At 45.1% G+C, this 14,618-nt stretch overlaps 1 protein-coding gene across 1 annotated transcript in view; it reads right to left on the reverse strand.

The window, feature by feature from the left end:
* bmerb1 (bMERB domain containing 1) overlaps nt 1–14,170 on the reverse strand; it is a 66,161-nt gene extending 51,991 nt beyond the window's left edge. Inside the window, exon 1 of the mRNA XM_056280728.1 lies at nt 13,600–14,170. Coding sequence (XP_056136703.1) covers nt 13,600–13,900 — 301 coding nt within the window. The 5' untranslated portion in view covers nt 13,901–14,170. The remainder of the gene's footprint in view (nt 1–13,599) is intronic.
* Between the last annotated feature and the right edge of the window lie 448 nt (nt 14,171–14,618).

The raw sequence follows: 14,618 nt of genomic DNA on the forward strand, positions 1-14,618 counted from the left end.
AAAAGCTGGATGTGGGCGTGTGTCCTGGTCACTGCACTAGCACCTCTTCTGGTCGGTCGGGGCGCCTGTTCGAGGGGGGGAGGAGGAACTGGGGGGAATAGCATGATCCTCCCACGCGCTATGTCCTCCTGGCAAACTCCTCACTGTCAGGTGAAAAGAAGCGGCTGGCGACTCCATATGTATAGGAGGAGGCATGTGGTAGTCTTCAGCCCTCCTCGGATCGGCAGAGAGGGGTGAAGCAGCGACCAGGACAGCTCGGAAGAGTAGGGCAATTGGCCAAGTACAATTGGGGAGAAAAGGGGGGGGGGTCGTTGTAATATGAGCTTGTATTTTGTAAAGACCGGCTGTGTTTCCGGTAGATGTGTGCGCGCGCACGTGTTAGGCCCTCACGCTGCTACATGTTACTGTCGAGTTTGCCAGTCCTAGATAAAGTTAATTCAAAATACAAGAAGTTGTCGTGGGGTCCTTTTCTTTAAACTGGAGTTACCACATATTGTTGGCGACGAGTTGAACTGTTTTTTTAGGGACGTGTCGTCCCGTTTTTGTTAGCCGAGCTAGGCTACAGTGTGCTCGTTAACTAGGCGGCTATGCATGAGCGGCAGCGCCGAAGAGGAGCAGCGCGGGGACGAGGAGCCTTGAGTGCAGATGGCTACATTTGGGACTATCAGTGAGTTTGTGGAGGGAAATGAGGACTGGACCGAGTATGAGGAGAGGTCGGGACATTTTTTCTCTGAAAATGGGATTACCAACGAGGCTAAAAAGCGTTCTATTCTCCTAAGTGCGTGTGGGGCAAAGACTTATAAGCTGATAAGGAACTTGGCCACAATGCAGAAACCGGGTTCATCATCCCATATGATGAACTCGTCAGACTTGTGGGGAACCACCAAAATCCGAAACCTTCCGTGATAGTCCCACGTTTCAAATTTCAGTTCATGCAACAAAATATAATTCATCACATACGGACGGCTCCTTTCCACCCAGTCTCAAATGGTTTGGCGGAGCGGGCTGCTCAGACAGTGAAGAAGGGGCTGAAGCAGATAACAGGGGACTCACTTAGCGCTCGTCTTTCACGTTTCCTGTTTAAATACCGCCTCACGCCCCAGACTACAACTGCATGCACTCCAGCAAAGATGCTGATGGGTCATAGACCCAACACAAGATTGGACCTGCTGTGCCTGGATATGAAAGTCAAAGTGGAAAGTGTTGAGCTGGGGTGCGCAATCTTCTTCTTTGAGTATGGAGGATAAGCAAAGCTTGACTGTTTTCTCTTTAGCCTTTAACGTTAGGCATAATTATTTAGGCAAATACAGCAGGTCTTGGCTCTCTACTACCGACTCTTGCAACACACACTGTCGCACACTTACAACACACACTGTCGCACACTGAGAACGTGGCGACATCACATCCGAATGTACCGTAATACAATGAGTAAGCGCCATCAAATAACAACATTTAACACCCCCACTCGCTCTTAGCTCACTGGGTTACCTGAAAAACAAAACAACAACAAAAAATAAGGCTTATTTTTACCTTGACAATGAGAACACACTCTTTGCACTTCTAAGTGCCAAACATGTCTTGAGCAAACCTCTTTAGCTTTAGCTTGCTGGCTGGCTTTGTCATTACATCAGCGATCAGTAGGACAGCGTTCCAAGATTACCTTTCCATTATTTAGTTTCCCTTATGAAGTGGTACTTAATATTAATGTGCTTGCACCTCTGCCTGTTTACTGGGTTTCTGGCTAGGGCAATAGCACCTTGGTTGTCTTCATACACCTTTGTTTGTGCATACTGGTATTTGTCTATACCTCTGAGTAGCTGTTCTAGGTAGATGCATTCCTGTATGGCTGATGCTAAGGACATGTACTCTGCTTCGCAAGTAGATAGTGCTACTGTCAGTTGTTTTCTTGTCTTCCATGAGATCCCCATTAGATCAAAGACTTCCTTCACTTAGACTGACACAATAGCCTGATGTACTGCGTCTGTCTGTTACATCTGATGCCGTCAGCATCACTGTACACTCTTACACCTAAACTCTGTGTCATTTCTCTTCAAGCATAACTCCTGTTCTGCTGTACCTTTGAGGTATCTGAACATGTGTTTTACAGTGTTCCAGTGTTCTTCTGCTGGTTCAGCAAAGTGCTGAGATAGTTTAATGACTACAAAACTTATATCTGGTCGAGTGCATGTGGACAAGTAAATTAAACTTCCCACTGCCTCTCTGTACTTTCTTGGCACTTTCATTTCTCACATGGAGTCTCTTTGGATGTGCAATCCTGCATTTCAAATCTCTCCAGTATTTTGCTCACATATCTCTTCTGTGACATTTTAACTTGACCTTCTGCTTGCTCAAAATCTATCCCCAAGAAATGTTTCAACTTTCCCAGGTCTTTCTTTTTGAACCTTTCGGTGAGCATCCCCTTTACACTTTTCAGTACACCCTTGTTGCTAGCTGCTATGATCAGATCGTCGATCAATCAACCCATATTATCAAGATTACCTTTTCGTTATGTTTTTCTCTTGTATACACACAGTGATGAGCAGGATTCTGTACAAAATCCTTTTCACTCGAACATGTATGTAACATAGCGTTCCAGTTTCTGCCTGACTGCTTTAGACCATAGAGAGACTTATGCAACTTGCATACTAGCTTTTCACACGTTTCTGATTTTTTTCTCATAACGTTCTGGTTGCTCTACATAGATTTCACAGTCAATTGGTGCATGCAAATAGGCTGTCTTAACGTCCATCTGGTGTTAAGACTAGGTTCTCCTACGCTGCCTTCTGCATGACCACTCTTACACTTGTCATATCAGCTGTGGGTGAGAATGTCTCCTTGTAGTCAGTTCCTGGTTTCTGACTGTAGCCTTTTGCTACGAATTTCACCTTGTATTTATCTGATCCATCAATGTCACACCTGAGTGTGTAGACCCATCTACCCTCCACTGCCTGTTTACCTGGTGGCAACTGGGTGAGGCTGAAGGTCTCGTTCTCCTCCAGTGATCGCATCTCCTCATTCATGGCATTTTTCCACTGCCTTGATTTTGTTGATGCTATGGCATCCTGGTAGGTTTGAGGAATGTCGCATACTGCTCTATAACAAGAGTCCACACATGTTTGCAATTTGTCCTCCGTATCCTCAGTCTCGAATTCCTGTAGGTAAGCTGGTCTCCTCTTGGTTCGCGGTGGGTTCCTTCTGATTACAGTCTCGGTGACTTGGCCCGGCCGTGTGCATTCAGTCTGTTCAGGTAAAGTCCCAGAAACTCCACTCTGAACACTCTGACCTGTACATTTTTCATTTTCATCAACATTTTCTTCACCAACACTGACCCTGGGATGTACATTCCTATCACCATATTCTATATATGACTCAGGTGTTTGTGTTTCCTTTATTTGGCTGTCTTGGTTGTGAACTTCACCAACCTGTGCTTTTGGACCCTCTCTGTGTCTGGATAGTACACTAGATAAGCTGGGCTGTTTTTAGTGTAGCCAATGAAAACACCTTGCTCGCACCTAGAGTCTAGCTTCCCTTTCTCTTGCTTGTAAGCAAAACACATTGATCCAAATTTCTGCAGTTTGGACATGTTTGGTTTCTTGCCTTTGAACTGCTCGTATGGCGTTTTCTTTGTGCGCCTGCTGTAGCACCTGTTCCTCACGTAAGCTGCTGTCTTCATAGCGTAGTTCCATAGCTGATCTGGTAACTCGATCTGCTCATATTATAGAGAGTTCGCCAACCTCTCTCTGCTGTGCCATTTTGGTGGGGTGAATAGGGTGCAGACGTCTCGTGTCTAATCCTATTCTTGGTTAACAGCGCCTGGAAGTCTCGGCTTGTAAACTCAGTGCCGTTATCTGAACGGATACACTTGACTTCTCCATAAGGTGCTATGTCTGCTAAGAACCTTACTGTGGCTTGCACTGTATCACTCTTGGACCTCAGAAAATATGCCAACATGGTACCTGAGTAGTTGTCTGTAAAAGACCGTGCATATCTGTACCCTTCTATGCTCAGTGTTGGCATGGGACCGGCTAAATCAGTGTGGACTAGTTCTAAGGGTTTCTTAGCCTTTCTGTCCGGCTCCCTATTTCTCATCTGGGTGAATTTGCCCTGTGTACACACTTCACATAACTTATCTGGTCTGACTGCGCTTCCTTTTATCTCCATGCCTTTCACTACACCTTGTAACTTTTGTACATCTTCATAGTTACAATGACCCAAAATTTCATGCCAAGTTTGCATGTCGTGACACCCTTTACATTGGTCAACACTCTCCTCAACAGTTGGCAAGTAATACAAATTTCCACTCTTCTGGATGTCAAACCTGCTACCGTCCTTGGTATCCATGCGAATGTCCCATTTCTTGAAAGTGACTGTCACCCCTCCGTTTGTTGTTCTTGCCACCAAAAAGATGTCATGTGGGTATGAAGGCATGTACAGTGTATCCCGTACCTGTGCTCTGTGCTGTCGTCCGGCGCTGTCTAGTAGACATATCATCACCGTTCCTCTTCGCTGTGCTATTCCACTGCACTTGGTCCCATCGGCTAACTCCACTGAATGGGTGTCAGGCTGGAATGAGTTGTCGAAGCTTTTAAACTTTCCGATGTCGTTCACAATGTGGGATGTTGCTCTTGCATCCACCATGATGCCTTTCATCTTCACGTGTTCTGGTGGTCTCTCATTCTTTGTGTGTTTGGCCTTGAAGAGATGGTCTTGATCGCTATTTTGTTCTAACACCATCTTGGTCCCCCTTTTTCTTGCGCAGGGATTCTTGGTGTGTATTTTTTTGCAGTAGCTGCGCCACACTTTTCGAAAACATTTTCTTGACTTGTACCTTTTATTCCACACTTGTACACGTCACGTTGGCATCTTCATCTTTTCTGTTGCTAGCGTGCGTCTTGGTGGGGCCTCGGCCTTGCCTTGCACATGTCTTCATCACATTATCCGTAGACGTTGCCGTGGTCATTTTCTCCGCCTCTTCATAGACCCGTAGTCTTCTTTTAAAGTCTGCGAACGTAACGTTATCTTCGTTTTGTGTTATGTTGATGGCTAGAGGCTTAAAGGAGTCTGGTAGCCCGCCTAGTATCATGGCTACGATCAGTCCATCACTCATGGTCTCGCCTGCATCTCTCAGAGCCGTAATGAGGTTCTCCGCCGTTATTATGTAGTCGTAACACGCTCGTTGTCCGCCATGCGTAGCTTGGTCAACGACGTGTATAAATTTATTATGCGCGGCTTGCTTTTTCCGGAATAATGTTCTTTCAGTATTCTCGGAGCCTTCCTGCCATCATCAGCGGTTTCATGTCTTATCAGCGATAGGCTTTTATCATCTATCGGTCTTATTAGCTCAGCATAGCAATCAGCATTCTTCCTCCTATCTTCAGCTAACCATTCTTCGCTAGCGCCGGTGGGCTCACGTAAAATAGTCTTTTAGCTACCGAGTATGTAAGCAGCCTAGGAATCTTGTTTCCCAAAGGTCATACTTATCTTTGGATCTGTCGAACAAAAGCTGCGGTGCCAAGACTCCTGTTGCTCTGCTTGCCATTTTGCTAACGCGCTAATTTTATCATGGCCTATTAGCTTGCTATACTTTTTCTTTGCTAAGCTAGCTTGTTAGCTTCATTGGCTACAGCATAATACGTCACGTAAAACTTCTGAGAATATAAACACAGATTAAGAAACTCTGTGATATTAATGCTCACTTATCTCCAAGCTGGTCCACGTAGCCTGTAGAAGCTCCGTGTAAATACTTCGCATTAAACTTCTTCCGAAATGCTAGCTTGTGTCCAACTCTGCCTGGGCCCATAACCTGTTGAGCTGGGGTGCGCAATCTTCTTCTTTGAGTATGGAGGATAAGCAAAGCTCAACTGTTTTCTCTTTAGCCTTTAACATTAGGCATATTTATTTAGGCAAATACAGCAGGTCTTATTTCTCTACTACCTACTCTTAGAACACACTGTCACACACTGAGAACGTGGCGATGTCACATCCGAATGTACTGTAACACAATGAGTAAGGGTGCCATCAAATAACAACATTTAACAGAAAGGAAACAGGAAAAACACAAGGAGGGACATAATCAACATGCACGAGAGAGACAGTTAAAACCTGATGACCATGTCTATGTGAGGAACTTCAGCAGTAACAACACTCAGCAAAAGCTACTTCGGGTTATTCTCAGGCAGAGTGGTCCAGTCTCCCATGTTGTTAAGCTGACTGACAGACGTGTGTTTGGCAGACATCAGGACCATGTGCGCCTGCATCATGATACAGACTCAGAGACAGTCAGTTCCACGGAGCGTCCTGTGGTGGGACAGACTACTGGGGGAGCGTGTCTGACAGAGACTTTGCCAGAGAGAGAGAATCGGGTAGAGGTGTCGGTGTCCCCCGGAGAGGATGGACATTCTCACACTAACACACAGACCCCTTCCAGTCCCCCAGCACCAGATCCACCTAAAATTCCCTCACCAGTGGCACCTGCTGGGTCCCTGGGGGTAGTGCGCAGGTCACGCTGCACCCGCAAATCTCCAGGCAGACTGAATATTTAAATGGACAGTTTTGGGAGAATGAATGCTAAATCACACGGGTTTTTTCCCCCAGTTGCTTATATGGGTAAATTGTTGCTGAGACACCAGTATACTATGTTTGAGGTGTAAATCAGCTAAAAACAAACAAAACTGAAAAGACAAAAAAAATTACTGTTGTTGTTTTTGCAGGTTCATTTACATTTGGGGAATATTGGAATTTAAAGGGGGAGGTGTTGTAACATGAGCTTTTATTTTGTAAAGACCGGCTGTGTTTCCGGTAGATGTGTGTGTGTGTGTGTGTGTGTGTGTGTGTGTGTGTGTGTTACGCCTTCCAGCTTGTCAAATGTTCACGGTGCACGCTGCTACATGTTACTGTCGAGTTTGCCAGTCCTAGCTAGATAAAGTTAATTCAAAAGACAAGAAGTTGTCGTGGGGTCCTTTTCTCTAATCTTGAGTTACCACAAAAATAAAATAAAATAAAAGCACACTATTAATAATCTAACGTTTGATTTAATAAAATACGGTTAAACTTTTCAACATTTGTGAACAATGAAGATTTATGGAGAACTTTAGTCAACAGAAAACTCCCCCGCTTCAAGGTTTGAGGACTTAACTGTCCCTTAAGGTTGCCAATACGGGTTTTTGATGAATTACTGGAGACATAAAAATTTGACCCGAGAGCTCATTTCACACCTAAATCTACATTTTGGAGGTAAACGGTTGTTGTGATGGATTGTGATGGTGAGGATGGTGTTTCTGTGTGTTGCCACTGACCTGGTATGTATTCAGGAACTTTTCTCTCCAGTCTTGCAGAATGTCCTCTTTGCCCTCCAACAAACTAACTCCTATTTAAAACAAAATGAAAATGATTGTGTTCATTCTTTGTCTGACAACAGGAAGATTATTTGAGCGTCTTTAGTTTGACTGAGGCTTTTAAGGTTTCCATTTGATAGCCGTTATTCATTAGACTTTTAGTTAGATTGTAAAATTCCAACAGAAAAAAAACAGCCTGGATTGTGTTGGGTTCCCCCAAGACCCCGACTCCACTGAAGTCAAGGAAAAGTCAGAAAGGCACGAACTGAGGAAGCCTCTTGGATGAGAGGCTAAACGTCTTCACGGATATATACCAAGTCCAGTTGCACTTGATTCAACTCATTTGGATAACCATGATCTGGATGAATGAGAACATTCACAGACAGACATGCACAGAATTGTCGACAAACTTTCACCTGCACCTACCAGCAAACGGGTGAAAAGTTCCAATTTGTACATATCAATTTACGTCCTGTGGAAATTGCAGGAAAGTATAGACGGACAATTTCTCTCATTGACTACACGAACGCATGTGCCATTTATTCTTCCGTACAAAATCACAACGCGAGCAACATGGCGCTGCTCCAACAATCCTCGTCCTAGCGCCACCCTGTCAACCCGGAAACACTTTCTTTAAAGGGCCCGTGTCTACCTTACACAGAACGTCAACCGATTTTGGTGAATTGTGCCCATATAGTCCACTACATACGTCCCCCCAGAATTCACCATAATAAAAAAAAAGTCTACGTGGAGGGGGGCGGATGATGCAATTATGAGGATGAATGGACGGACGGACGGAATTGCGAACGTAACTTGACATGTACAAGTTGAAACTTTTCACCCATTTGCTGGTAGGTGCAGGTGAACGTTTGTCGACAATTCTGTGTATGTCGTTGACATTTATCCATGGTAAATCTTGCAAGCATCGCAAAAAATAAGTCATTGTCAATAGCACACGCCAACAAACAGGAAACTGGTATAACCGCTACAGTAGAAACCGGAAGTCACTGGACTACAGTTGTGCACTGAATCGGTTCAGCCATACATATTTGAACCGGAAACCAATTCGGAAGTAGAAGAAATTGGACAGGGTTGCTGTAGCTTGTCAGCGCCAGCAGGGAGGAGGACACACCTGAGCTGAGATAGCGTAATTGTGGAGCTTCCCCGCTGGCCGCTGAGCCACCGGTTCGCTCCCTTGGGCCAGCAAAGCAAGCGGAGCCTCACCACCACCGCCACACCATGCGGAGGCGAATGTACCAGACGACCAAGACGAACAGGACAGACGAGACAGACGGCAGGCTGATGCGGGTGGAGAGAGAGACTGAGGGAGAGCCGGAGCGGACTGCCTCCGCGGGGGAGTGCTCGGCTGTGGGCACGGTGAGAGCACAGCGCGCCAGGCAGGGCCTTGCCGGTTTGCTGTTTCCGCAAGGAGTCAAAGCCGGAAGAAGGGAGGAAGGCTGTTAGAATATTGACTGGGCAAGATTATGTGTATGTGCGTTTATACTGATGTCACCACTAGTGGGCGCTGTTGTGCTGACCTGTGGTTTATTAGAGTGCGCCGCAAATGAAAGAAACCATTCCGGTTACAGCAACACCGATGAAGCGCACGCGTGATTTTTCTCCGTGAAATGAGTCTAGTTGAGCCGGTATTCCTGCCCTCAGAGATTACAACGTCAACAGTTTATGGGCCCAGAAGGGAAGGTATAAACCGATGGTACAAACTATGCTTCGACGGAGATGAGAAAAATTACGAGTTATGGGAAACCAGGTTTTTAGGCCATCTGCATTTGCTCGGTCTTAAAGAGACCATATTACAAGAGCCACATGACGACGAAAATGAGGACGTGGTCGCCGAAGATGCACAGAAAAATGAAGATGCATATGCTGAATTGATACAATTTGTGGACGACAAAAGTCTCTCCCTGGTTATGAGCGAAGCCGCCGACGATGGAAGAAGAGCGTTGGAAATGCTGAGGGACCACTACGCTGGCAAAGGGAAGCCAGGTGTGACGAGCCTCTACACAGCAGAGCTAACGTCTCTCCAGAAAGCGGCAAATGAGACCGTCACACAATACATCATTCGTGCAGAAACGGCTATAACAGCGCTGAGAAATGCAGACGAGGTTCTTAGCGACGGACTGTTAATTGCTATGATTCTGAAAGGCTTGCCCGAATCATTAAAGCCGTTTTCCGTCCACATAACGCAGGGTGATGAGAAGATAACTTTTGCGGAGTTCAAAACCAAGCGGAGAAGTTATGAGAGCACGGAGAAGTTTAATGGCAACCCGGATGATGACAACGTGATGAAGACAAGCGGCTCAACAATGAGAGTGAGGGGGAGAGAGAAAGAAAAGAGCTCGGAGATAACCTGCTACAACCGCGGTCAAAAGGGCCACAAAGCCCGGACATGCAACCTTACTGAAGCACAGAGCCAGTGGTGCAGTGTTTGCCAGAGCTCCGCTCACAGCGCCACGTGCAGACGGAAAAGACGAGACAACGTGAAACAAGCAGTGGATGCACAGGATCACACTTTGCTTTCAAAATTGATGACTGTCAAGTCAGTGGAGTAAAACAGAGAGGTCTGATGGTGGATACGGGCGCAACGTCACACATGATCATCGACATCGGAAAGTTTAGGAGGTTTGATGACCGTTTCCAGCCAGACACATGTTTTGGAGTTGGCTGATGGGACGAAAACAAGTGGTGTCGCGCTGAAGAGAGGTGAAGCGGAGGTCTGCCTGCTGGACAGTGAGGGTCGCCGGGTGAAGACAACGCTGAAGAAGGCGCTGTATATTCCATCATAGCCACAAGACATTTTCTCTGTTAAAGCAGCGACGGGCAACGGAGCTGCAGTCAACTTTCGGGAAGGACACAACCACCTCATCCACAAGGATGGCACCAGGTTTGACATCAAAGTGTACAATAGACTTTATTATCTGAACACTGTAGAGGGAATGGAAAATTAAGGGAAAATGTGATGTCTAAACTAAACTGTGAAGTGTGCTATGCACACAAGCAAGACAAGAGTTAGATTCACGGTGTGAAAAGGAGATTTTTGTAGAATATGATAAGAATAGCCCATCATACCTAGTCTACTACCCAGACACTGGGAAGGTCCTAAAACCCAGGCTAGTCAAATTTATCACAAAAAGTGGCGTTGAACACCAAACTCAGACACATCCAGAAATGATTGATGATGATTTTCATGGGAAGGAATATGTATCCCCCATGCCAAAAGCCAAAATGGCTGACCAGAGTCCAAAAGAGAGCTGGGAGCCTATTGAAAATCCAGAGAGTAACGAGGACACTCGGACAGAACAGAGAGGAGAGAGTCATGGGGCACATTACCCCAAAAGAGATGGGAAAACTCCTAAGTACTTGGAAGACTATGAATGTGAAGTTGAGTGTAATGACCAGATATTAACCAATATTGACTACTGCTACAGAGTGGCCTGTAATGTACCACAAACCTTCAAAGAAGCCATGAGGTCAACAAAGCCAGAAATATGGGCTCGTGCTATGAAGGAGGAAATGGATTCTCTTATGGAAAATTATACTTTCACACTGACCACACTGCCAGAAGGTGTCACGTATCAGGAAAGAACCCAAAAGCAGACGGGACAACCAGGTAAGGAAGAATCAAGTCTTTATTGAAGTAACCGATCTCAGGGGTAGAGCAGGAGTTGGCTCAGTGGCAGGTAGGCAGGCAGGCAGAAGTCCATGAAAGGCAACGTTCCAGCGAAGACTGGTCCACAGTGGAGGCTTTTTAAGGGTGATGGCGATCGCTTTGATGTCAAGGGAGAGCGGCAATTGCTTTGATGGCCAGCTGGTGTACTGGGGTGAAAGGGGGGTCAGCAGGTGTCAGGGGCGATCACTTTGATGTCAAGGGCGAGAGGCTGTGACGGGGGGGGTCAGCAGGTGTCAGGGGCGATCGCTTTGATGTCAAGGGCGAGAGGCTGTGACAGAAGGTAAAAAAGCAGTGGGGGGTCGTTGGGTTTACGCAATAAAAGAACAACACTGGGTAACAGCCAAACATGTGTTAAGATACTTGAAGGGCACAATCAAACAGGAGTTGTGTTACAAGAAAAGTGATGAAAAACTCAAACTTGAGGGATATAGTGATGCTGATTGGGCAGCAGATCAAAATGACAGATGAAGCACAACAGGGTACTGCTTTAGTCTAACTAAAAACGGGCCTGTTATTTCATGGAAAAGTAAGAAGCAGGCAAGAGTAGCCTTGTCTACATGTGAAGCAGAGTACATGGCACTTGCTGCAACAACACAAGAAAGTTTGTATCTTGTACAGTTATTGAATGGGATGGATAATGAGTGCCAACATACACCAGTGAAATTATTTGAGGACAACCAAGGTGCAATCGCTTTGTCAAAGAACCCAGGATGTTGTCAGAGATGCAAACATGTCGACATTAGATATCATTTCGTACGATCTTCACTTACTGATGGGAAAATAGCTATCGAATATTGTCCAACAGCAGATATGGTTGCAGATGTCATGACCAAGCCTGTAACGAAGTTCAAGATTGAAAAATTTGTAAGATATATGTTTGGGATGTAAACGTTTTGTGACTGATGTGTACAGTATAGAGCAAGTGGGGGGGGGGTGTTAGAATGTTGGCTATAGGCCAAGATTATGTGTATGTGCGCTTATACTAATGTCACCACTAGAGGGCGCTGTTGAGTTGACCTGTGGTCTATTAGAGTGCGCCGCAAAATAAAGAAACCATTCCGGTTACAGCAACACCGATGAAGTGCACGCGTGATTTTTCTCCGTGAAATGAGTCTAGTTGAGCCGATATTCCTGCTCTCAGAGATGACAACGTCAACAAAAGGGCACAAGGTGAACCGGGAAAGACTGGGAAAACTCTCCGTGCTGGCCAGATCTGTGGCTGGCACTGTCTACTCTAAGTGTCTGTATGTATGTGTCGTACTGACAAACTACACTGATACAAGTTAGTATAGTCAAGGTCAAACATTTTAGGGGACGCTAACATAAGAAACACACATTTTTGAGTGGACGAGTACTTTAACAATGTTGGTCGTTTTAACACTTTCAGGGAGGAATTTTGATCAGAGATGAGCAGGTGAGAATACATTTTGACACTTTTTATTTACTTTTTTTACATAAGCTATTTGTTTCAAATGTTGCATTGTATGTGGCATGTAATGGTGGAGATTCTACTCCTAATTGGGCAGTAGTTTATTTAGCGGTAGATAACAGTTTCTTTTGCTAAAACAATATTTGTCCTAGTTTGCCTTTCAGTAATAACTGAATTATATCCAAAACAAAGGGCTCTAAAAATACTGGGTGTAACTATTTTCGTACAAAAAAATCACTTCGACCCTGGGTTTGATATATTAAAGCAGAAATAGATTGGCGATTATGCAACTATTTGATGTTTTATCAAATATATAGATAAACAGGTTTTCAGCTGCCACCCACCGGGACCAAGAGGGTTCTGGTGACGTCATCAGCTGCAAGCCATGGCAGAACATCTGGCGGAGTTTTCTTTTTGTGAAATCTTTTTATTCTATATGGTACATTTTATATTCACAAATGCAAATGTCAAGTAAAAGGCCAGATATTGTTCAGTTTAAGATGGAACTTACTATCTCGAATCTTTGCGAAATGTTAAAAACAAAACAAAAACAGCCATTAAAACTGACAATATATATGATTATCCATCCATTTCATTTCCCGAACCCCTTATCCTGCTCTCAGGGTGGCGAGGCTGCTGGAGCCTATCCCAGCAGTCAATGGGCGGCAGGCGGGGAGACACCCTGGACAGGCCGCCAGACTGTCACACAGGGCCCACACACACACACACACACACCTAGGGACAATTTAGTACGGCCGATTCACCTGACCTACATGTCTTTGGACTGTGGGAGGAAACCAGAGCACCCGGAGGAAACCCACGCAGACACGGGGAGACATGCAAACTCCACACAGGACGATTATATGATGCCTTAAATATATGTATTTAATTTTTTTCTTCATTGTCGCCTACTGTATTGTTTATAATTTAGTTATTTTTTTCATGTGTATGTTCTCTGTCATTTTCTCCTGTATAGGATTTAAATAAAGTTTTTGCGGAAAAAAATTGACGGGATTTTTCACAGTAATCTGCTCCGCTACGCGTCACACGTGACCTCTGTTAGTTTAAAGTTCATTTGTAAGATAACAATTAACTCTTTGTGAACAGGAATGCTGTGTGCGAGGTTAAAGGGGGTCCTTCTCACCGACCTATGTAAAACACAGTGGTCGCTAAGGGCGCCGCAGTGGACTGGTCCAGGGCCAGTTTACGCAGCACCATGCCCGCAGAATTCCCCGGAAACCTCCGCTCCAAGAACCGCATCCAGAAGAAGTTGAAGTTGCCATGGAAACTGAAAGCGACGACCGCAACGTTCCGAGTGTGTCTCCAGTCCACTTCTTTCCGCGAAAACCACTGATGGACGAAGTCCCCACCGGCGAACAGGCATCCGTACAGGGTGACATTGGTAACCCACGGGAACCGTCTCACATGTCTTAAAAACGCGTTTCTCATATTTTCAGTGGTTATCCTTCCTCCAGACGACCATGTGGAATACGACAAATTAAAAAAGAAAACGAAGAAGAAGAAAAAAAGGACGTTGGATTATACGACGAATTAAAGAATAGGTAAGAAGCAGTAACAGGACGTCCTCCGTGAAAACGTATCCACTCTATCTGAACTATCATTCATTTCCATGTAATTTGAATTTTAATTCACATTCGTAGCGTTTAAAATCTATGTGCGGACAAAGTGTAAGGTCGTTGCAAAGACAGCGGGACCATGTTGAAATGGGGAGTTGAAAGACCGCTCAGCCTCTGTAGTAGCGGATTTCTGCGTAAAACCGCTCCGCCCCTCGTGACGTCAAATTGGAGCGCTTAGCACTGGTTTAAGGGCGAAGCGGCTCGGTGGAAACAATCAATCAATCAATCTGCATTTTATGTAACGCTTTTCTGGCTGCGACAGCCGCTCAAAGCGCTTTACACATAATACAAATACAAAACTTCAAATCGCAATTACTGAAGGTTAGTTGTCCAAAGATGAATTACGGCTCTAGACTAATTGACCTTCCTGTGAATATGTAACTGATGGGGGCAATGTGCACTCATAAACCAGGATGGAGTTAATTTTCAGGTCATTCATCCACTGGGTTCATAGTCTCGTTACAAATGAATTTGTTATTTGCAATACTGTAAGAGAAACGACGGACATCCCCCCCCCCCCATATTCATAA

The sequence above is a fragment of the Lampris incognitus genome, chromosome 5 (assembly GCF_029633865.1).
Source record: "Lampris incognitus isolate fLamInc1 chromosome 5, fLamInc1.hap2, whole genome shotgun sequence".
Lineage (NCBI taxonomy): Eukaryota > Metazoa > Chordata > Actinopteri > Lampriformes > Lampridae > Lampris > Lampris incognitus.